Genomic DNA, 25,082 nt, shown 5'->3' on the forward strand with positions numbered 1-25,082 from the left:
TGTGCATACTGCAGGGCCTGCTGGTGGCCAGAACCTGGGACTGGGGGTGGGTTCAAGTGCTGCATCCTGCAGTAGCCGAGGTGCCACTGCAGTTTCATGATGGCCTCAGGGAGCAACCAGGCTGGGGTGTCCTTGAAGTCCTTGAATATGCTTTTGGCTGGCACTTGGACCATGCAAGCAGGCCTGCCTTGGTGGCATCCTGAGTGGGGTAGGGACTGTAGGCTGATGTGTCGAGGCAGTTCACAGTAGGGTGAAGGTGTTTCTGCTGGGAACCTTCACAATTTCTGAAGCCCAGTGTTTATCTGTGTGTGGGAAAGAAGCTGAAAGGACAGGCCCAGGTAGTTGGGCTAGAAGAACGGACCTGCGTCAACACAGCATGGGGCACTCACACATCGGTGACTGGACCAGGCCCTCATGGCTGCTTCGTGGCTTCCCGCTGCTGCCACAGCTGCTCCACACTGGGCTCCTCGCAGTCTGTCGGCTTGCCAGAAGCTGCTCCTCTACCCACTATTATATTGATAAATCCCTGTGAGTTGTTGTAGGGGACCAGTTTGTCTTAGCCTGGCAAATGTGACTCAGCTGTGTATGGAAAACCTACAGATGGAAAGTGGTGGGCAGAACCCAGACTTGCAAACTGAGTTTTCCCGTGAGAATCAGGCCTAGAAAATGCTTGCAGATTGTTATGGCTTGCTCTTGCTAAAACTCCCTCACCCTGGTCTAAAGCAACAAATGTGTATTGTCTATCTTCAAGATAATTTCCAAAGCCTGTGTGAGCTCTCCCAAGGACAGAGCTAATCAGCTCATTGGTATCCCCCTCCGCATGTTATTTTTATTTCCTTGATTGTACCTAGAATGTAGACAATAATGTTCTATGTGATAGATAATGAATCTTTCTTTGATGTAAGACCCAAGGGAAACAATAAAAGCCTGTCTAGGCAAAGGTTGGGGCGCTCCCCTCTTGAAGGAATGGCCGAGGCACCATAGGCACTCTCCCCTTGAGAGAGTAGCTGTGCCTGTTCCCTTTTTCCACACAGGATTGTTGTCGCCTGTGCATTCATTCCTGTCGTAAGCCACAACAGGCAGACTCTGCTGGACAGGGTCTGCTACAAGTTGTATTAATAAATACTATTATTATTTCCCTAGTGGTTTTCTCTATGATTAGGCATAGAAGGAGGCAGTGTTGCTCATAGAAAATCTTTCTGGCATTAGAAGAGAGAATATAAAAACAAAAGTACTAAAAAGTTCTATAACAAGTACTGATGCTACAACCCCACACAATGGACACCTAGGTAGCCTCACTGCAAGTGCTGAGTAATTTCATAATCATGGGCTCCTGGGATATCCAATGGAAGGCAGCACTGTGAAGTGAAAGGATTAGGTTTTGGTGAAAGCCATACTGAAAAAAAAATGAATCCTGACTCTTCTGTTAAGCACGTAGAACTTAGTTGGTTAATATCCCTATGGAAAGTGGACCCCTTGATGGGAGTATAGGGGTAGTAACAATATTTTCCAAAAATAATTTCCCAGAGAGTTCAGTGGAATAATGTGTATAATGTATATGTACTGCAAGTGCTTGTCACAGCGAAACACATTGGCTAATGAGTGCTGGTCCTTCTTAGAACTGAGAGAGATCTTTTAAAAAATCATCTAATTAAACCCATCTTAAGTGAAAGATGGATTAAGATCCAGAATTGCTAAGTTATTTTCTTTGTTAGCAAGAAAACAATTGGGAATTGATTTAAGGGACAGGGTGAGATCATGGGAGGTGGATTTCAACTTCTTAAAGGAAATGTGACTCTTGAAGAAATTATTTCTGTGCAATGAGAGAAAACAAAGATAAAAGAAATACGTCCACCTTGTAAACTACTTCTTTATGAGTTTGGGAGCCTGCCCAAGAGACGACCACGTGATCAGGCGGTCCTGCACTGTCGTCACGACTGTGAGTTAGACGGGACTCTCAGAATAATCCCTAAAACGGCATGTTTCTCAGAAAGACAAAGCGGGCCCTCAAGTCATGCATCTTGCACAACCAAACTTTTGGTTTAGCTAATGACAATGCAGCACCACCCCATTATGTTTGGGGAAAGCTTCACTGACACAACTACTCACAAATCAGCTTCTGGGTATCAACTTATCTCTCACTATCACATCCATGTTCCAAGGAAGACTCTTCCCAGAGGGCTGGGTTTCTTGCTGACTTTCCAGGGATCAAGTTTGTATGTAGCAGGTTAAAAAAAATGGCCTCACGTTTTTGACATTTGCCTCACTCTCACTGCCTACACCTCTGGCTTTTGAGAGGTTACATCTGTGTCCTGGCCTGTTGAATCTAGGTGTATTCTGTGACTATTTTGATCATTAGATTACAACAAAAATGACAGGGTGCCTTAAGAGACTGGCAGCCTTTACTTTCTGTCTTACATTTGCTTTTGGAGCCCTGAGCTGCCTTGTACAGAATATATCTTTGCTGAGGTCACATGCTATATGGAAGTCAGATGGAAAGCTCCGTGGAAGGCTTCAGGATATTTTCGCCATTCCAACCAGGCGCCAGACATGTGAGTGAAGAGCCTGCAATGAATGACTCCAGCCCCAGTAACCTTCTGACTACAACCACATAAGAGCCTGAACAAGAACTGCACAGCTATAAATATTCAACCCACAGAACCACGAGGGATTGTCATTTTAAGCCACCAAGTTTTGGTGTGGTTCTTGTTGGTGGTGTTGTTATGTAGCAATAGATAACCACAAATCTCCCTTGATTGAGTCTTTGGGAAACCAGCTCACTCCTTCTCCTACACACTTGGGAAATAATGTTTGTCTCCTCAGTTTTTGAAGAAATGTAGTATGCATACACCAAAGGGTAGTTCAGTGTTTCTTAGCTGAATACATTGTTTTTTCATTTACATCCTGCCTACTTCAAAATTAATTTAATGTTGTGATTGAATGACTGTTGAATGAAAAAAATGAATGAGTGTGGTAAATGAATCATTGAACACATAAGGTAAGATTAGACATGAACTTCATGAAGACATGTTACTCTGTTGTTTCATATGTTGAAGAAAATTTCATGCTCTTAACTATAAATTAAAAAGGTGAGTGCTTCATAACTTTATATCCAAAATATATAACAAAATGCCTACTTTTCTTGGCTCTTACCAAAGATCTTGGAGTTCTCCAAATGTGGCGCACCATCTAACACCTGTATGCCCCTGTCCATTGGTTTGCTGCGCTTGGAGCCCCGTTCGTTTCCAAACCTGTGGTCTCACAGCTCCCATCATTCTTTAAGGTCAAACATTACCTCCTTCCTAGGCTCAGGGACCCATTTATTCACTCATTTGACAAACATTTGTTGACCACCCACCTCATACCAATTATTATGCCCTTGGGTAAGTTAGAGCAATAAATAATTCAATGAAGCTGCAGACTGATAGGAGATAAATTTGAAGTATTTTGGGAACACATCAGCATGATATGCAACACATCTGGGAGGAGAGGAAGTGTCTCAGACAAGTGACTCCTAAGCTGAGTCCTGAAGTACAAGGAGGTAGCTGGAAAGCAAGAGAGAGAAATTGTTGGGCACAGCTCTCGTGGTTTGTTTTATTTTCTATTTATGCTTCTAATCAGTTCAATCAAATTGCACTAAAGAGAGTTTACTGTAAAAAGATTTGCATGGCAACAAATAATAAAATTACTTTGAATAAGGGCTAAAAAAAGTTTTTCTCATCTCCTCTCTGAACTTTTTTCTATTTTTCCTGTTTTAGATGCTGGGATCCCATTGTCTCTACCAGAATGTTAGCCCTGGTGTTAACAATTAGGGGCTTTGAAGATTTAACTGTTACAATTCATTCAGGCCCATAATTAATTTTTCGATCATTCAGTAGTATGAATGTCTGCTATACCCAAAAAGTGCTTCTGGCAGTGGAGTTCCCTGATTTCCTCCCCTCTCTGCAAGGCATGTCTGCCACTCAAAGTGGCACCTTTGTTGGCCCCGAGGCAGTTTGTTATCATCCCATAATGAGATGAGTACAGAAATGGAAACTAAGTGCTTAGAAGCTTTTCTAGCAATCTGAGAGAGTGATTTATGTCCTATGAAATTTCATAATTAAAAAGTTGGGCACCCTTAAAGTCTTTGTCATTTTATTTTCCTAGTAATTTTTTATTGTATTTTACAAAGTATTGACCCACGATTCATTGAAAGTTTAAGAAACTGCTCAACTACGGAGAGCTTGAGAAGCACTGGTTTTGACCACAAAGTGTAATAAACACCTTCCATACTTTCTTTTCTCTCTGCCTGGACCATCTCCCTCCCCCTTGCTCCCTAAGTTGTTGCTTTTTATTTTCCACTCAGATTTTTCCTCCCCTTGGTAGCTTCTCGTGACTTGTCAGTATTGGATATCGGGATGGAGCCCTTTCTCCATGAGCTCATAGCTCTGTATGCTTATCCCATTATGCCCATAGCACTTGGTATTGTATCACAGGGACTGCCTTCCTCTGGAGAATATAAGCTTTGGGAGAGTGGGGCCATGTCTGTAAATGTTTGTGTCCTGTGTCCCTAATATAGTGCCTAGTACACTGCAGACCTCACTGACTGTCTGTTAAATGCGTGAATTACTGCAAGAATGAAGGAGCTGAGGAGGTACCGCTGTCATCTAACCTCCGGGAGCCTACTTCATGCAAGCACCTCTCCCTCCACTTGAACAATCAGGGCTTGCCTCTTAGGTGGACCAGCTTTTACTCTCTCCGATCCTGGTCTTTGAGGCATAAAGACCCTTCCATCAGGTTTTTTGTCCATCCCAGGATTTAGAATGAAATGGCTCTTCAGGTTACTCTCCCTTCCTCAATCTCCAGGCTGCTTGACAGATGGCCCGGCCTTGTGTGACTCCCTAATGTAGTCCTGCCTCCTATCATCTTAACCCTTTCCTTTTTCACTCTGCCTCTCCACCACTCCCCAGACTTCTCCCTCTTAGGTCTGTACGTGTCCGAAGGATCTTCCTGCATTTCAAATGTGGTTCACACACTCTTGGCCAAACCTGTTCTTCTTGCCATCATGTTACCTTTTTCCTTCTTCGTTTCTCCTTCTTTCTCTGTCTCTCTGTCTGTGTCTCTTCCCTCTCTTTATCTCTCTGTGTGTATTGCTCTGGCTCTACCATTCTTTCGATCTCTTACAAGCATATTTAACTCACAAAACCTAATATTTGTCAAGAGCAAGAAAGACATTTATAACTCAAACACATCTGACATATTATCACTCAGAATTTCATTAATGGCTGCAAATGTTGTGCAAGAGTGTTACTTGATACCTGGATAAGGAGGTGGGTAGAATGCAGAAAGAGAAAGATACCCCATATTGAGCAAGGACATCAATGGCCAACTTTCCATACTTCAAAAATTTGCCCCAGACATCACTTAGTCAGAGTCATATGCCTCTCTGTGTCAAGAACACCATTGCCAGATTATGAATTCCAAAAATGGTTGAGACATTTCTGCCTTCAGAATTTCTTTAGCTGGATTTTTGACTTGAATGATCTGGTTAAATGTTATACGTCTATGACTCCACATAATTCACAGTATAAGACATGTATTACAGTCTTAAAATGACCACAAACTTAGTGGATTAAAACAAAACACATTAATTATTTTTCACGAGATGAGTGTCTGGCCATGGCTTAGCTGAGGTGTCTGCATAGGATCACAAGGCGTTATCTGGAGGGAAGAAATCTGCTTCCAAGCCCCCTCAGATTGCGCTTTCTTTTCAGACTCATTACCACATCTTGTGGCTATTTACCGAAAAGTCCCAGCCTCTTCACCACCTCAGCATCTGTCTGTCTTCCCAAAGCTAGAATCACCTTCCTGTAGGGTACATTCAACTTCTTTCAACTGCCTGAACCAAAACTGGCTAAAGGAAGGAATCATTAAAGCATCCACTGCACTTCTTTCTGAGAATCCTTCCTAATTCACTGTTAGTGCTGGCTTGCCCTGATGTGCAAGTTCCAGTCTGTCAATAGTCCTTGACTTCATATTGGGTAACTAGCACTGTTTTAGTTTCTTGGGGATTTTTGTTCTGACACTAGGCCAGCAAGCAGATGGCTGCCTCCCCCCACAGTATTATCGTCCCTTGCCACTCTGTCACTTCTTTAATAACATCTTTATAATTAATAATTGTATACTCATTTGTGTTCTCCTTGTTTGATTTTTTACTTCCACTAGACAAAACTTAAAGAGGTTGCATTAAATGCATTTTCCCCACTGGTCTGTACTTTGCACCTAAGAAAGTGCTGTCATCTAAGTGAATCAATGAAAGAATGAACAAGTTTTTATGTTGCACCTGGCATGGTATAAAGCATATAACTTGGTGATGATTAACCTGACATACAATTGACATCTGCACAAACTCTTATCACCCAGGAACTGCCAAGCACAAAATGGTAACAGATCATTTTAACAAGACAGTGAGGAGGATGGGAGAAATTCATCTTCAGAGCAGTCAAGGAACACTGCTGAAGAAATATTTGAGTTAAAAAAAGGGCCCTGGCTGGTGTGTCTCAGTGGATTGAGCATGGGCCTGTGAAACAAAGGGTCACTGGTTCAATTCCCAGTCAGGGCACATGCCTGGGTTGCAGGCCAGGTTCCCAATAAGGGGACAAATGAGAGGCCACCACACATTGATGTTTCTCTCCTACTCTTTCTCCTTCCCTTTCCTTCTGTCTAAAAAATAAATAATAAAAAAGGTGGCTGAGTCCCAAGCTCACTTTGTTTCCTCCCCTGTCAGTGAGGACATGGACCACACAATTTCCCACATTGCTAAGTTCCAATATTCTAGAATCCTACTTCCCTATTTTATCCAGAACTGTTCTACAGGATAAGCATTGATTGAGGTCTTTCTTCTTTAGATGTGTAAGGAACACTTACAATGTCTGGGGGGTAAAAATGAAGATCCCATTGGTGGAGAGAAGGGGAGAGGGTGTGTGACAGTGGCGTGCCCACCCAGGGAGTGTGTGTTCCTACCACACTTGCTAGCAGAATGTTTGTTAAATGCTCAGTCCACAGCATGGTCATTGTGTTGAAAATAAATTATTCTAGAAAGTAAAAAACAGTCCAAATATGAAAATATGTATTAAACAGTAAACAAAACACCCACGGAGAGATAGTCTCTGCCTCCTGCATTTCCCACTTCTCCTTCATATAACCCAACAGCAGGTGAAATCGTCCAGGTAATCGCTCCATGACATGTGAAGATGACCTGAGGCTCTTCTTTGGCCACTGCACATTCAGGAAACATTTGACTTGCAATCAATTATGTGAACAATGATTAGATTCATTTATGACGGACCCGTCTCTTCCACGTCTCACCGAACAAAACCAGCTGTTTCTCTTCAGTACACGTGTCTCCATCCTGACTTTGGGGTTGGACCCACACTGCGAAGATCCGCCGAAGAAACAGAAAAATTCTGTAAATGTAAATGAGGAAGATGATGAGGAATTCTTCAAATACATCAGTTTTGCAACAGGCACAACTCAGAGTAAGCTAATAATGGCATTTGAATAGTTACTCTGAGCCAGGCACTATAATAAGTTCTTTGCATGCTTTGTTTCATCTCTACTCACAGAAACAGTGTAAGGTGTTACCAATGAGGGGTACCCTGAAAATTAGGCAAACATTGCAGTTTTCCCAAAGTAATATCTCTCATGGAAGATGGAGGAAGCACTTAATCTCATCTGTCTGACTCCTAAGCCAGTGCTCTAAAAATTAAATTATACTACCTCCAAATCAACAAAACTCTATGGTATTTTTAAACCTTAATTTATTCCTCTGTTCTTCCCATTCTCCTCCTCCCTAAATCATAGCTTGGCAGGAGATTGGACCCGAGAGAATTAGACTAATGATAAAATGTACGGGGGTCCACTTCCTGCTGAGCATACATTAAGACTAATAATGATTGTAGTAACAAGATGATCTTGTTACTATGATCAGCAGCCTCATGAGCATTATGGTTGTTAAGCCAGCAGCCCCCTCCAGCATCCTTCAGGAAAAGAACTAGTTCACTTTCTTATCCCATTGCCAGGATTCAAGTCTTGTCAATTTTGAGCATATAGCTGGGCTACTATTTATTTAAAAATGAATTATTTAATGCAGACAGTTGCAGACTGTAACAGAAGGCCACACAAGGCACCTTGGGATGGAATAGAAGAGAATGAGCCCTGGCCGGGCAGCTCAGTTGCTTAGAGCGTCATCCCAATGTAGCAAGGTTGTGATTAGAGCACATACAGGAGGTAACCGAGTGAGTGCCTGAGTAGATGGAAAAACAAATCAATGTTTCTCTCTCTCTTCCTCTCTAAAATAAATACATATATTTTAATTATTTAAAAAGAGAAGAGAATGAGATAGTGGAGAATGATGCCCAGCCTTTAGTAAGCCTGACTTACACTTGGCTGTATTTTTATGCCAACACAGTTACCTGAACAATAATGGCTATGCTGCTAAGGTGTATCCTTTGATTTTATATGCAGGTATGAAAAAGAGACTTGGAAATTATTCAAAACCCTCCACAAAATTTAAACCTAATTTGCATAAATTAGAAAGTAAAAATTTTTAAGAATTTGGCATAAAAGGCTACAAGACTGAATGATTTCAATTTTTTTGATTTTCCAAATCAGTTTGATATAAAGTACCCTAAAGTGTTCCCATTGGCAATGCACTGAGTGTCTTCTTAGCAAACGCCTGTAATACAGCATTAACCTTCAGCTCAACTCCTGGAAAGTTGTCAGCTGTCACTCTGGGGAAGCTTTGCCCCACAGACTGGCTGTTTTCATCAAATGTGTGCCAGATGAAATAAATACAGTCCAACATTGTGCAGAGGCCTCATTCCATGCAGCGGTGAGATGTCATATTAATGTTCCAGAGGGAATCTTGGCTCATTCTTGAACAGTGCAAGGAGGCGTTAAACATTTTTATGACTACAAAAATATGTGACTTTTCTGGACTTTAAGCTCAGCACATAAAACAACATTTTCTCCAGAAACATGGACACAGCACTCTTCTACAGACGTTCCGTGTCTATGTCTGAGGTCAATTTTCTAAGCCTAAAGAAATACAACCCAAGTGCCTTTTTACCAGAAATGCATGACGACTGTATACACATAAAATACAAAATGAATTAAATTATTTGACTAAAAATAAACTTTTGGTTTCCTATCACGCTTGTCCTATAAACTTTTTCTTTGCTGTCTACCACACATGGGCTTCCTCTGGTAGCCACTGTCTGGACATTGGTTGGTCTCTCCTGCTGTCTTCTGGGTAGATAATCCAGTAACCAGCTGGATTATGCCTCTTTTATGCCTGGGAAGTTGAATTACTATAAGTTCAACTTATAGTAATTGAGTCACACTCTTATGTCACACTCTTAATCACAAAGTCTGAAGTTAGGGAAAGTAGAGGGCAAGGGAAAGGAATATCTTTATAGAAAGAAAAAATTTTCTTTTTTAAAAAAAATATTTTATTTATCTTTAGAGGGGAAGGGAAGGAGAGAAGGAGAGAAATATCAATGTATGGTTGCTTCTTGTGAGTTCCCTGCTGGGACCTGGCCTGCAAACCAGGCATGTGCCCTGACTGGGAATCGAACCGCGATCGTGTGGTTCGCAGGCCTGTGCTCAATCCACTGAGCTACACCAGCCAGGGCAAGAAAAAAATTTCTTAATTAGGCTCCATATAAAGTCATTTCTATTGTTTCTTACTTCCAGTATTGTCTCTACAAAGAAGCATGTTTTCTTTTCCTCATCAGAAACAGCTGCATCAATTTCCCTTTTGGTTTCCTTATGGGTGTGAATATCTCTTGTATAACCTTTTTGTACCTCATTTCCTCTGATGGCCCGTCGTAACTTATTTCCTATTTTAAAAAAAAGCAACAAGAAATTTTGAGTGAAGTCTTTTGGTTTTATAAATGATTTTAGTGCATTATTGAGAAAAGAGGAAGTCTTGGTTTTAATTCCAACCGCTAACCCAATGCCCAGTCCATAGCTGATACTTAATAAATATTCCTTGGTAAGTGACTGAACAAACGAGTGAATAAATAAATGAACAGATAACTCTGGTCTGCTGTCATTTCTGGAATTATATTTATTTACAATAGTGCCCATTCCTAGTTATTTCTTATAGTTTCTAGGGGTTTCTTACTCTAAATTTCTAACCTAGTACTCTTCCTGAGGCTTCGCATTGGTAAGTCAGGAAAGTAGGAGGCACTTCCTCTTGGCCATCTCTTGATCACCCTGCCCAGTCCATGCGGCCTCTGAGTGCCTGAGGAACCCACACAAATCTGAGGGAATCAGGACAATGCAATTCTGTCAGTCTCTCTGCTTCTACTTTGTTAGTAGAAGTAGAGGTTTGGAATCACTTGCCAACCCTGTATCCCTTCTCTCTGCTTCTACTTCGTTAGTAGAAGTAGAGATTGGCAACCCCATGCCAACCCCGTATCCCTTTCTCACATTACTGCCCAGTTAACTAACCCAAAATGTCAGTCTATCGTATGTCCTTTGCCCACCTGAACTGAATGGCTTGTACCTGCCTGAGAAGTGCCAAATATACTCTTACTTTTGTATAAATACTTCTTTCTGCCTTTCTAGTCTCTAAACACCCAGCCCCTCAGCACACCGCAAAACTCTTCCCCTTTAACACTCATTCTAAACATCACCTCCTCTCAGAGATCTGTGCTGAACCCTGGGTATGGGTCAAGTGATCCTCCTCTGGGTTCCCATGGCACCCGGCTTCCCTCAATTCCAGCGCTTATCACACAGAATGCTGGCGGCTTTACCTCTGCGGTCAGCTCTAGAACTGAGCCTCTCTAGCTTTGAGCTCCTCGAATAAGCACGGTTCTTGGCACGTGGCAAGTGATAAATAAATGTTAGGTAAATTAATGAGTAATAGCAATACTTTAGAGTTATATAACCCTTTATAATCTCCAATGTAATTTACATCATTTCATTTAATCCTCATAAAAATGAGATTAGAAATCTATATTAAAATTATATAAAATATTTAATCTATATTAAAATGAAAATTAAAATACTCAGATAATTTATGAGTCAAGAAAAAATTTAATGAACACAATGAAAAATAGTACATGTCAAAACTTGTAAGGTGAGGCGAAAGCTTGGAAATAGGGGTATTTATAAGCATAAGTGCTTATATTAGAAAAAAAGAAACACTACAACATAATAAGGTAAGTATCAAACTTAAGTTGTAAAAATAGTAACAGAATAAATGCAAAGAAAATAAAAATGAAGGAAATAATAAGGATATGGACAGAGAATAATTAAATAGAAAATCAAAATACAATAGAGATGATTAACAAAGCCAAAAGTCTGCTTTTGCAAAGACCAATAAAGTGGTCAAACATCCTAATTACCCAATGAAACTGATAAAGAAAGGAAAGGCACAAAGATTCAAAGATTCAATATTAGGAATAAAAAAGGAAACAAAATTTCAGCAATAATTAAAATAGCAACAAAATGATACTCTGAAAATTTTATAACAGTCAATTTGAAAATAGAATGTATAGATAGATTCCTAGAAAAATATATTTACAAAACTAACTTAAGAAATAAAAGCTCAACCAGCAATAGAACAGAGTGAAGCAGCAGCTTAAAAGCCTGACAAAGGAGCCAACAAGCCTGCGTAGTTCCCTGAATTAATTTATCTGTCCTGCACTGATACTGCACTGCCTTCTCTATTAAGGCTTTATAAAGCAGGATATTACCACCCTTCTTATTCTTCTCCAGACGTTTTTTGGCTATCTGTGGCCTTTGTTCATCCACGTAAATTATGGAAATTATATGCCAAATTCCATAAAAATATTTTGGCAATTTAAATTGAAATTTCTTTTCCTTTATAGATAAATTGGCAATTTTACGAGATAGAATTTTATCTACCGATGAATATAGGATATCATCTGTTTGCTTTGGTCTCATTAAATATTTAAAAATTAAACTTGTAATGTTCATTGTACACATTTATTTAAGCATTATCACTAGTCTTATGGTAATAAATCATTCAACATTTAACACAATAAAGAAAATTCATGGTTTGATGAAATTATTGCAATAGAATTTATTTCAACAAGTTAAGAAAAATAACATGGTACCTACCTTTAGAAACAAAAGTGGTACCTTTGCTAGGAACATCACATGTAGCATCCAAGCCTGAAGGAAGAGAGGACCAAAGCACAGAAATCAAATGAAATTCAGGTTCGAGTTTCCAGAGGGATTCGTGCCCAATATATCTGAATACATAAAAATTAATTACAATAGTCTTTTCCTTTTTAATATATATTTAAAGGAACCATAGTCATTTTGTTTCAATCTATGCTAATTCAGATGTCTGTATTAGACTAGTCTGTCATCTATGATCCCAGAGTGATAAAATCTGTGGGGAAATGCGTTACAATGTACTAATTATTTATTTAGCATAGTGTCCATTCTAAAAGTCTATAAAATAGTGTGTATATTATGTGCTCATTATGGAAAAAGTAGAAGAAAAAATATACTTATTTATGCTTGCATGTGAATATAAAGCTCCTTCATATCTTACAAAGAAGCGAAGGAAATTGGTAACAATCATGTACAGAGAGAACTAGGGATTGTATGGGTATGGGAGTTTTCTTCTGGTGATGTTTTAATATTGTTCCATAAGCACATATCACTTTACCTAAAGTTAATTAATTTAACTTTAATAAAAGCATTTATTAGCAAAGGTAAAGATACAGTCATGCTTCTGAAGGACCAGTAGCATTTTTTGAAAAAATTGCATGATTTGTGATGTTTAGGTGCAGCAATTGCTAATTCAGTTATTCAATACATTCATTGCTTGTTCCAGGCCTATTCTAGGCTCAGGAGATATAAAAGTGAAAAACAAAAAAGAAAGAGAGAAACAAGCAAGCAAACAAACAAACAAGCAGATAAAACCCAGTACCTTCATTGGCCTTACTTTCTAATGACCAAAAATCATCTTTGTAAGTCTGGAAAAATGAACTGGATGATTTTAAGAAAATGATAAAATCCAACAAAAACTAGATCTGAGTAATTTTAAAATGTAGTGGAAATGTTTTGTTTAATAATCTCCATCAATTTTTTCTTTCTGCCCTGACTGGTGTAGCTCAGTGAGTTGGGCATTGTTTGTCCTGCAAAGCAAAAGGTCCCAGGTTTGATTCCCAGTCAGGGCACATGCCTTGGAAGCAGGCCAGGTCCCTGGTTGGGGGCATGTGAGAAGCCACCAATTGATGTTTGTTTTACACATCTATTTTTCTCTCCCTCTCTTTCCTTCTCTCTTCCTCTCTCTCTAAAAATAAATAAAATTGTTTAAAAAATGGTATGTAGAAAATAGACAGGGGGAGGGCAGGAATACTATGGGAAATACAGAATCTAAAGAACTTGTAACACATGGACATGAATGAAAGGAAGGGAATGGTGGGGGAGGGATGTACAGGATGGAGGGGAGTAAAGGGGGGAAATGGGACAACTGTAATGGCATAATCAATAAAATATATTTAAAAAACTATTAAATTTTTTTTCCGAAGCATTGCACATCAAAAGAGTAGGTGGGAAAATAGAAGTTTCTGCTCTGACCTGTCTTTAAAGAATAGGAATTCTCCCCTCAGAGTGCTGACTGTATCGAAAGACAAAGTGGGATCACACATGGCTGGAGTCTCAGGAGGAATGGACTCTGTGGGCACCGCAGGTTCATCAGGGGAAGCAGAGGGAGGTCCTAAAGAGAACAGATGTGAGGATGCAACCATTAGGAGAAATGTTATGCTTCTGTCAATGGGTGTGCTTCCCAAACACTCTCAAAGTGCTTCAAGCTGACTGCAAATGCTTTATGAAGCATTTTTAAGCTTTCCTGAAGACCATCATTGCAAAGCTACCATGCCTAATTTTCCCAGCATCACTCACCATACAGGGACTGAATGCCATTCACATCATCTTGAGAAAGGTGGAACCTGGCCAGGTCTGTGAATGGGTTGTAGACTAGGAACATCAAAGTTGCAGTGTTGGCCAAGTGAGAGAGACCCAGGGAATGGCCAAGTTCATGAGCAGCAACGAGGAATAAATTGGTCCCTATATCAAGCAAGGACATCAATGGCCATCCTTCCATATTTCAAAAATTTGTTCCAGACTTCACTTAGTCAGAGTCATATGTCTCTCTGTGTCAAGAATATCATTGCCAGATTATGAGTTCCAAAAATGGGTGAGACATTCCTGCCTTCAGACCTTCTTTAGCTGGCTTTTGACTTGAATGGTCTGGTTAAATGTTATACGTCGATGACTCCACATAATTCACAGTATAAGACATGTATTACAGACTTAAAATGACCACAAACTTAGTGGATTAAAACAACACACATCTATTATTTTCTGTGAGATGAGCATCTGGCCATGGCTTAGCTGGGTCATAAATAAGAGTTACCTATTCCCTAAACACATGTACATTACACAGATCAGCTGTGTATTATATTCGTTTACTGCTTGGAGACACAGGGATTTTTTTGTCCTGTTTGTTGGTTAATGGGCCAATTGGCTGATTCCACACTTGGTGGAAAGCCAAGTGCTTTTTAAGGCTCATTCTTGACATCAATCTTTGAGACAAAGTGTCCAGCCATATCCAACTGTGGCCCTCTCCAGCCTCAGGAGGCTGGAGTAGCTCAACATTACAGTTGTCCCATTTCCTCAGGAGGCTGGAGAACAAGGTATCTTCTCTCGTACTCTAGAATGGAAGGAACCCACTCATTTAGCAGATCAATAAATATTTCTCTTCATTTGTCAGTGAAAACCTATTTCAAAGAAATAACATTTTTGAGCTACTAAATTAAATGAATCGCAGTGTATTCATCTCAATTCTGAAATCCTTAAACGATCTTATTCCTGTTATTTGCCATTGGAATGTTGCTTGCATTATTTTCAGCTTCATGATGATTATTCAATATATATTGAGTCCAAAAATATTAATGATAATAGATATCATAGGGTTTATAAGATAGGTTTAAATCATAACATGCCCAGTCATGTTTAGTATTTGTCACAAACACTAACTGTATTCCAATTTTTTCTTCATATTAAAAAAAGCATTGTGAAGATTGAAAGTAATTGGGTAATTATGATTGACATAACAAGTAGGTCAACTTTACTTTTACAAGTTTTATTTGGGTAACTTGTGATTCTAGCAAAGTTCTCATTTGAAACTTTTCAGGAAGAAGCTGATTTAATGAAACCAAGAATTTTTATCTAACAGTAACCTTACATTTATACTCTCTGCAGAGATAAGGTTTATGATTTGATTATAATTACCAGTTAACTTTCAGAGACAATATTACTTATTTTATTTAATTGGAATAATAATTTAGCTAATTACTGGAAAATTTTGGAAGCCATTTCTCACAGTATACAGCTATGAACTGAGAAACATTCTTCTACCTAAAAAGTTTTGACATTTTATTTGGGACTAATCCTGTCCTTCAGAACAAGTCCATACAAATTCTCTCATCTAAAAAGAGTAAAATGTTGATTTAACCAGGAAAACCTAAACTGAAACCTCAGTTTCTGGACTTTAAATCTCATTTTGAAACTGTGCAGAAACTTCTTTAATATAACCCTTTCTCCTTTCTTTCCTTTGGATTCAAACTGGCCTCATTTAGCACCTTGACTAACCTGCCCTCTTAACCCTTAAACCTTCGAGACAATGAGGTTCTGATCAGTATCAAATAATCTTAGGAACAAGCCTTGAATCTATGGGCCACAAAGACAAGAGTTGTCAGCAAACTAAAGATGACATCTAGGCCTCAGTGTGTTCCAGCTCTAGGCCCAGGGAAGCAGTGAAACCGTGGCGGTGTCACGGCTGACATGAGGACCAGACGCCTTAATCAACACTCCCCTGCCCTGGCACCCACCCATCAGTAGAGGCTATCACCCTGACCACAATCCCGACTCCCTTATTCATGTTGATTATTTCATTTCCCCCCATATAACCCATTCCCTGAAGACATTGGACAGCCAAACCTTTGAGCATTAGTTGTCATTCTGGGCATGGACAACTTCCTAAAAATAAACTATTACCTTTTTTGCTGCAAGCTCCTGTTCATATTTTATTGGGCTCTGATGTGCACAGGCAAATGGACCTCTTTAGCACAGAAACAATTTTTGTATGGGAGAGTAAAGAAGTAATTGCAGAATATTTTCCCCAATTAGATATAAGCAATATTCAGGGCACATGTTAGTATATATTTAATGTAATACATTATCCCTTGGATATCTGTAATTTAATATAATGAGAAATTGTTTTTAAAAAAGGTCCTAAGATTACACAAAAACTGTAGTCATCAAAGAAATACTTAAGGATCCTTCCTATATTTTGCTTGCCAAGACAGAGACTAAACTTTTTAGACAACTGAAAATGTTTTCAGTAATGATGAAAAGAAAATTATATTCTGTAGATGTTTGACCCATTGGAAAATCTATAACATACCATTTCTGGAACATTCTTAGTTATGAAGATTTTTCCAAATATAAAGAAATAAAAATCATTCTGAGATGTATAACTTACCTGCTGTATCTTTTGTCCATTGCTCATGGTCATCTTCGTAAATCCCCAGCCCGGGTGGGTAGGCATGAGCCAAAACCTGTCCAGGTCCATCAATCTAATAGAGAAAAAAAAACATTGGAAAGATGAGTAATTAGAATCTATTTGGAAACTTTTATAATAAAACACCACCAGGTGAATGGATGCATTTCATTATTTTTGTTTATTTCTTACCTCTAACTGCAAAAGTGATCATTATGTCAGCCTCTCCTTTATAAATCCTGGAGAATGTAAGTGGGGTTACCTCCTCCCAGACCTTCAGAGCTCTCACAATGGCATAATCAACAGCATCTCTTGGCAAATCCAGTGTATAATTCACAATCCTGTATGTGAGCAATTAAAGAAGATAACATTTTCTCTTGAGATTACAGTGTGTGAACTGTCAGTATTATGTGAAAAACTCTTGGGACCCATTACCTGTAGGTAAGGTGAGTTTTCCTCCACTTTGGCATGCCAGGAAAGGTAGTGAAGCTTCCAACGTCAGGAACGCCACACCTGGGCTTGTGCATCACCTCCAGCGTGTCTGAGTCCAGTTTCCCCATCACCTCCAACCCTAGGAACTTCTGCATTTCTTGGATTTTTTTGACATCAGGGCTACTGCCCTTTCCTCTCATGAATAGTTTCATTTCTCTTGCGAGGTTGTAGTACTTTTGTAGATATTGCTAATTGGATAATATAGTTTCAAGGTCATTTATCATTCTTTTTAGCCATTTATCTGAATTTCAGAGTTTATTTTAGTTATTGTCTACTTTATTAAAACAAAAGTGGCTATCAGACAATCTGATTTTTATTTAGACTCCCATTTTTTATGTTCATACTAAATTTTAAATTCATTGCAATTTAATTTGTTCACCAAGTAAGCAATCTGAAGGCGAAAATCTACGTCCTTCATACTTCTAGAAAAAGAAGCCTTCCTTGACATCACTGTGTGGAGAGTGTGGGGGAATATATACAACTTTACCCACTTTGTTAATACAGACTTGGTTTAAGACTGAAGTGGAATGAATTTCTTTGACAAGTAACATATGAACCTGAAATTATTGGAAAATCAAAGTGAGTAAGGGTCTCCTCCCTAATATTTTTAACTAAATATTATAACTAACTAAAGAAATTCTGAAGGAAGAGAAGTTTCATGCATTTTTTGTTATTTTCATTTAACTTTAAAGTTGCTATGATTTTATTGTAAAGTCTTGAGTAATTCTATCCCTTTTTTGTGCCTTTCTTTCCTTCTCTGTGAAAATAAGGGGACTTTCGACCTCCAGCACTTTTACATTGTCTAGTGATAAATTATTGCAACACAGTAACCCTCCAATCAAATTATATCTCTTTCACCACTTGGGCTGGCCCATGGCTGGAGTGGCTGCAACTAGTAAGCTTGTACCTGGACAAGATCCACGTTCTTGTTCTTGTTCGGGTTCTCCTTCTTCACTGCTCTGTTCAGAGGATAAGCAGAGCAGACTGACAGATATAACAGCACTAAGGGGTAAGATGGCTATTTCCCACTGTTGTTACCTTAGGAAAACACCTTCTCTTATTGGATTCTGTGTCTACCAACTACTGGATGCCCTTTTATATGGAGGCCATGCTATGCCTGAACAATATGGTTCATTCATGTGTTTTCTTACTCTGAACAACATTGGGAGTGTTCAGAAAAATTCAAAGTAAAGATGATATAGCCTATGTCAGTCATTTCCCCCAACCTTCTAAACTTGAATGATCAAGGAAGGATTAATCTCCAGGAAATGGTATTATGTGTTGGTAAAGAGGAAAGAGAATTGACTAGATAATTCATGTTTGTGTGTTTACTGAGAGGTAGCTGACAAACCTGGTAAAATGCCATATGTTGAGATGTTTAAAAACCAGTGCAATTTTTTCTTTTCTTTTATGGTTGTTCAATTACAGTTGTCTGCATTTCCCCCCCAACCACTCCCCCCAAACCCAGCAAAACCCATCTCCCCCTTTGCTTACATCCTCCCCCCTGGTTTTGTTCACGTGTCCCTCATAGTAGTTCCTGAAAACCCTTCCCCCCATTATCCCCTCCCATCCCTCCTCTGGTCCCTGTCAGCCTGTTCTCTATTTCAGTGTCTCTGGTTATATTTTGCTTGCTTGCTTGTTTTGTTGTTTAGGTTCCCATTAAAGGTGAGATCATATGGTATTTGTCTTTCACTGTCTGGCTTATTCCACTCAGCATAATGCTTTCCAGTTCCATCCATGCTGTTGCAAAGGGTAGTAGCTCCTTCTTTCTTTCTGCTGCATGGAATTCCACTGTGTAAATGTACCACTGTTTTTTGATGCACTCATTTACTGATGGGCACTTAGGTTGCTTCCAGCACTTGACTATTATAAATTGTGCTGCTATGAACATTGGGGTGCATAGGTTCTTTTAGACTGGTGTGTTTCAGAGCTCTTGAGGTATAATCCTAGCAGTGGAATTGCTGGGTCAAATGGTAGTTCCATTTTTAGTTTTCTGAGGAAATTCCATACCATTTTCCACAGTGCCTGTACCAGTCTGCAGTCCCACAGCAGTGCACTAGGGTTCCTTTTTCTCCACATACTCTCCAACACTTGTTTGTTGATGTGTTTATGATGACCATTCTCAATGGTGTGAAGTGGTATCTCATTGTGGTTTTAATTTGTATCTCTTTGATGGCTAGTGATGCTGAGCATCTTTTCATATTTCTCTGGGCCCTTCATATGTCCTCCTTGGAGAAGTGTCTGTTCAAGTCTTTTGCCCATTGTTTAATTGGGTTTTGTGTCTTCCTGGAGTGGAGTCATGTGAGTTCTTTATACATTTTGGAGATCAGACCCTTGTCTGAGGTATCATTGGCAAATATGTTTTCCCATATGGTTGTTTTTTTCTTCATTTTAATACTGTTAAGCTTTTTAATTTAATGAGGTCCCATTTCTTTATTCTTTTCTTTATGTCCCTTGCTTTAGGGGACATATCAATGAAAATATTGTTGTGCGGAATGTCTTGAGATTTTCCTGCCGATGTTTTCCTCTAGGACTTTCATGGTGTTATGAATTATATTTAAGTCCTTTATCCACCTTGAATTTATTTTTGTGTATGGTGTAAGTTGGTGATTGAGTTTCATTTTTTTGTATGTAGCTGTCCAGCTATCCCACCACCATTTGTTGAAGAGGCTATTTTTACTCCATTTTATGCTTCTGCCCCCTTTGTCAAATATTAACTGACCATAGAGCCTTGGGTTTATTTCTGGGCTCTCTATTCTGTTCCATTGATCTATGTATCTGTTCTTATGCTAGTACCAGACTGTTTTGATTACAGTGGCCTTGTAAGATAGTTTGATGTCAGGTACTGTGATCTCTCCTACTTTGTTCTTCTTTCTCAAAATGCTGCAGCTATTCAGGGTTGTTTATGGTTTCATATACATTTTTGAGATGTTTGTTCTATATCTGTGAAATATATCATCAGAACTTTAATAGGGATTGCATTGAATCTATAAAGTGCTTTGGGAAGTATGGACATTTTGATGATGTTAATTCTTTCAATCCATGAACATGGCACATGCTTCCATTTGTTTGTGTCTTCCTTAATTTCTTTCTTCAATGTTGTGTAGTTTCCTGAGTACAGGTCTTTTACCTCCTTGGTTAGGTTTATTCCTAGGTACTTTATTTTTCTTGCAATTTTCTCTTATAAGGACTATACTTTAAACTCAAATATAGGTTGGTTAGGAATAGGTAGATAAATGAAAAGTAATGTCAAATACAATTGTCTAAATATGTGAATTGCTTGTCTAAGAAGCTATTAGAACAAATAGTTTATTTCTTGAGTTCTTGTTTAAAATAGCTATTGCTGATTTTCAGATGAATTTACTGGCCCTGGAGCAGTAGTGCAGGGGGAAGGAAGAGTCTGTGTGAGAGGGAAGGATGTCTGATTCTTCTCCGCCGTTTGCTCATTCTCAGTGGGTGCTGTGGACTTCAGAACAAATGATTTGTTTATAGTAACCACTTCATAACAACCTATTAAATGGAAATAAATCAAATTGCATATTAGACTGAAATGTTCTTCCTAACTTCCTCTTCTTATTTTCTTTTAAAAAATATTCTTTTTATTCTCTTTTCTTCACTCCCAAGTACAGAGGAAGAGATGGATTGAGATATCTAGTAGAGGATGATTTCAAATCTTCCTTATGTAAGCACTCCCCTCTGCTGATGAGTAGCATTTCTTTCTCTCTCTCTTTTTCCCTCAGCCAACTATAGTACTTTTTACAAAGTAAGTCTGCAATAACTGTTTTATCAAATTAACTATTACTGTAGAAGACCCTAAAATTCTTGTCATAATAGAATTATATTTTTTCCTCACTAAAGATAAATTGAGTCTACTGTACCTCAATTGTGTAATTTCAAAGTATCATCAACATAGGGGTTAGACCTATCTCAGAATTGTGGCTTCAGTACTTGGCATAAATATTAGAAGGTATTGTAATGTAATTAAAATATTATAACATAAATATTAGAATAAAAATCCCTATTATTAATAACAGTTGGGTAAGTAATATATATTTTCAATTTTGACTAGGGTTCTTGGTGGGGTTGGTTCACTGGTAAAGGAGGATTTTTGGTGGGGAGAAGCTTGCTAAGGAGAAGAGTAACCCTGAAGGAGAATTTTGGCCTTAGGAATATGTCAGAAGGAAAAGGCAATTATTATTAATTCAATATTTTATACATGGCAGGCTCTATGCTAGGTGATACAGCCTTGTCCATCCTCATGACAATCCTGGGAGATACTATTTTCCCATATTCAGAGATAGGGAGCTGAAATCCAGAAAGGCCAAACCATTTGCTTGGGATCACAGAGAGTAGAGTGGCAAAGCAGAGCACAAGCACCACTGTGTATCAACAGGACACCAGTGTGTCTACACACTAGTGTCTTCCTTGTAGGCTCAGTGAAGGGCGTGTGCTCTGGGCCTCCTTAGAGAACAGAGACCAGTGATGGGTTCTCTGATTTCATATAAGAAAATCATTCTGAGGTTTCCATTTCCATATGCTCTCTGACTCCTTCCACAACACCAGGCCACAGGAGTTAGGGCATCTCTACCGAATATAGTATAAGACATCATCATACCAAAAAATTTGAGAATCCATGTCAGCAGAGTATCAGACAAACTCTTGGTTTCCTTTCCAGAATATAGACTCCTGAGTCATGAATGAGTGCAACATGTTAATAAATTATTCCCTGTACAGTCTTGGATTTCCCCACCCCAGTCCCATGCCTTTAAGGTACCCTCCTACACATGGCCCCCGGTTAAGGGCCTGATCATCTAATTCCTTTGGTTTGTAAATGATTTGTCACTATAGGTAGGATTTGAACTGTGCTGACACCTGACCTTATCTATTTGCCTGAAAATAATAATGAGTGAGGGAAACAATTTGGGAGGAGTTAATATTTTTCATGGGCAATTGTCTCAGATAGGGTCTTTGTTGATTCTCAGGATCAGGGAGGTGTCACTCCTCTGGCAAGAGGGAGACATGATTTTTGCCCATATGGAACTTTGAGGGAAATTCAGGTTTTCAAGATTTTCAGGCTTATACACTTCTTTATTCCAACTAGAAAGTGTCCAACTTTGCAGTTAGATCTGGGACTGATCTTCGAGACAATCTGTAATAGATACATGATTTCCTTAAGTGTTGCTGCTAATGTCTGTTGGCTTTCAGAGTGTCTTGAGTTGATATTTGTTTGTCTTAAGCCTATTACTTTCTTCAGTCAAATTCCCAGAGCAGATAACCAGTCAACTTTACACTTGTAATTACCATTCCTCTCATACTGTTGAAGTGCCACAACCACCAGATTACTCAACACCTTACCATTAACCTTTATCTCTTCACAGTCAACCACAGGCAAGATTCTTAGAAACTGATGACACTACAGACCAAGAATTTTCACTATCCCACTTGTTATACAAATTATCTGTATTTGGCATTTCTAGAAAGCAAATCCAGGAACAAAATTTTAAGCATGAATACCTTTGAGGGCTGGATTGAGGGCCAGCGAGAGCAAAACAGGGAAAGCAGTGAGAGAGCAGAGAGAGAGACAAAATAGAGATGAATTGTCACCTGGACAGAGATGTGAGAAATATGTTGCTCAGTATGGAACTGGAGACCCACTTGAAATATATTTTAGGAACTGGAAAGCATTATGTTAAGTGAAATAAGTCAGGTGGTGAAAGACAAATACCATATGATCTCACCTTTAACAGGAATCTAATCAACAAAACAAACAAACAAGCAAAATATGACCAAAGACACTGAAATAGAGAACAGGCTGACAGGGTCCAGAGGGGAGAGGGGAGGGGATTTCAGGGGAAGAGGAGAGGGTTTGCAGGAACTAGTATAAAGGACACATGGACAATAACAAGGGGGGATGGAGATGGTTGGGAGGAGAGGAGAGCTGGGGGGGTTCGGCTAGGATGGGGGTAAAGGGCAGAAAACTGTATTTGAACAATGAAATAAATTTATATTTCAGGGACATCCTTCTGAAGAAAGAAAGGAAGATGCACTTATGCATTCATTTCTCTTACATTGATACAATATTTGCTCTACAAGGTATCACTCTTCTCACTTCTAGGTCGTGTGTGCACAAACTCTGAGAGAGTCCCACAGCAAAGCTTGATGCAACATTGTCAGAAAAGGCAGAAACGCCTGACAGCAGGAAGCAAGAAGCCCACTGCACAGGCCCAAGAACAGCTGTCAGTTTATCTTACATATATATGGATGGATGTATTTTTTTCCTCGCCTAGGACATGAGGACATTCACTGATTTTTCTTTAAGAAAGAGTAAGATGAGAGACAGAGAGAGAAATATTGATGTGAGAGAGCGACGTCGATCAGTTGCCTCCCATATGCACCCCGACCACGGACTGGACGGCCATCTGGGTACACGACCTGACAGGAATTGAACCAGCCACCTTTCAGTGTGCAAGACAATGAGCCACATCAGCGAGGACAACAACTGTCAATATAGAGGTTGTTTTAAAACTTTCACAGAGTCTGTCGCCGCTGCTGTGGTTAGGATGGAAGACAGAAGAGCCGAAGGAAGAATCTGAAGAGGTGTCTGATAATTTCTATGACTTAGCCATTGCACTCTTAGGAATATAATCAACAGGCATGCTTATGTACCAGAATTATCTTCTGGAGGGCAGGCCCCTTGTACAGGCTTCCCCTGCTAGATGAGTGTTCTAGGAACCCATTTGTATCAGTGCACAATCTGCCTTTGTTGGGAGAAGCTACATTCCACTTCAGAGAACCATTTTTTGAAGACTCTTTCAATGTGTTTGCCTGTTTCATGATGGGTGATTTGCAAGCACAGTTGCCTACACCACGCTGACAGTTCAGTTTTTGACTGAAAAAGGAAAGACCCCTGTGCCCTATCCTCCCTATTTACCCAATTTAACCCTGAGCAATGTTTTTCGTTTTCCCGGATGAATAAAGTCCCCAAAGGGAAATGCTTCGCCAATATGGAAGAGACACAACAAAAAACAGCAACAGCACTAAGAGGCATCAAAATGGACAAGTTCAGAAACTGTTTTGAGCAGTGGAAAAAATGTCTCAGTAGGTGTGTTGCATCAAGTGGAGAGTACTTTGAAGGTGACTGAAGTTTAAACATAAATACTCAATTTTTTAAATAAATACATTCTGGTTTTTTGTGTGTGCCCCTGTTTCCCCAGTATGTGCAGCATTATTTATTAAAACCCCTAAAGTGGAGCAACCCAAAGCCTGTCACCAGTGGACAAAATGCACACACATGGTGTTGAGCACAATAATGCACATTGAAGAGAACATATTCTTAACTCAACTTAGTGCAAGAATAGGCAACTTTAATGTAATATGTTATAAGTCATATAGTGGGTACCTTTTGGAAATGGAGCATCCATGGTGGATGCTCCTGGTGCTGTTCTCCAGACCTTCTTGAGCATCACTGCAGCCAGCCTTCTGGCCACTGTGAGGGGTGGTAGCTGACAACGCCCAGTGTTCTCTACCCCTCCCCTCAAAGGGCAGAGGGGAAGGGCAGACCTTAGCTGATGACTGATGGACACAGGGATAGACAAGGCTCATTCCTTTGCCTCCAGGCTGGACTAACGGGTTCAATTTTTGCTGAGAGCTCCCTGCTCATAAGATTAGAGCAACCTCTGTCTGAGATCACATTCTTGACCATGTTTAGCATTTTCCCTGCCCTAAAATGTTTCCTCTACCACTCTTTTCCTGCAGGCATTCCTCCCCCATGGACACAATGAAGAATTCCCATTTTGGTCTCTGATCCTGGAGAAGTAAGCTAGCACAGGGGTGAGCATTGATGAGAGGGACTTGGGGGTCCTGTTGTGGTGCTGGGAATGTTCTCTTTTTTTGAGCTGGGCAAGAGTTACATGGGTTGTTAACATTGCAATAACTCATTGGTATAAACATTTATGGCATGTGCTTTTTTCTGCATTCATGTTATACTTCAATA

At 39.4% G+C, this 25,082-nt stretch overlaps 1 protein-coding gene across 1 annotated transcript; it reads right to left on the reverse strand.

The window, feature by feature from the left end:
* Window positions 1–366: 366 nt before the first annotated feature.
* On the reverse strand, window positions 367–24,510 carry LOC118975719 (stromelysin-2-like). The gene is made up of 10 exons (XM_037029798.1): window positions 24,489–24,510; window positions 17,997–18,091; window positions 17,033–17,277; window positions 16,797–16,938; window positions 16,580–16,673; window positions 13,936–14,100; window positions 13,612–13,750; window positions 12,136–12,269; window positions 9,730–9,881; window positions 367–507 (listed from the first exon to the last, which is right to left on the reverse strand). Exons 1-10 carry the CDS (start codon window positions 24,508–24,510, stop codon window positions 367–369), a joined length of 1,329 nt encoding a protein of 442 aa, XP_036885693.1.
* Between the last annotated feature and the right edge of the window lie 572 nt (window positions 24,511–25,082).

The sequence above is a fragment of the Sturnira hondurensis genome, unplaced genomic scaffold (genome assembly GCF_014824575.4).
Source record: "Sturnira hondurensis isolate 20B ecotype Veracruz unplaced genomic scaffold, ASM1482457v3 Scaffold0020489, whole genome shotgun sequence".
Classification (NCBI taxonomy): Eukaryota; Metazoa; Chordata; class Mammalia; order Chiroptera; family Phyllostomidae; genus Sturnira; species Sturnira hondurensis.

Excerpts from the sequence above, each read along its gene's own strand:
- LOC118975719 (XM_037029798.1), bottom strand. The coding sequence starts at position 24,510 with ATGGATGCTCCATTTCCAAAAG. Across the intron at positions 14,101-16,579 it reads ATGGACAAAAGATACAGCAG|GGACCAATTTATTCCTCGTT; the intron begins GTAAGTTATACA and ends TGCTTGATATAG. Across the intron at positions 9,882-12,135 it reads TACCACTTTTGTTTCTAAAG|GAAATAAGTTACGACGGGCC; the intron begins GTAGGTACCATG and ends TTTTTAAAATAG.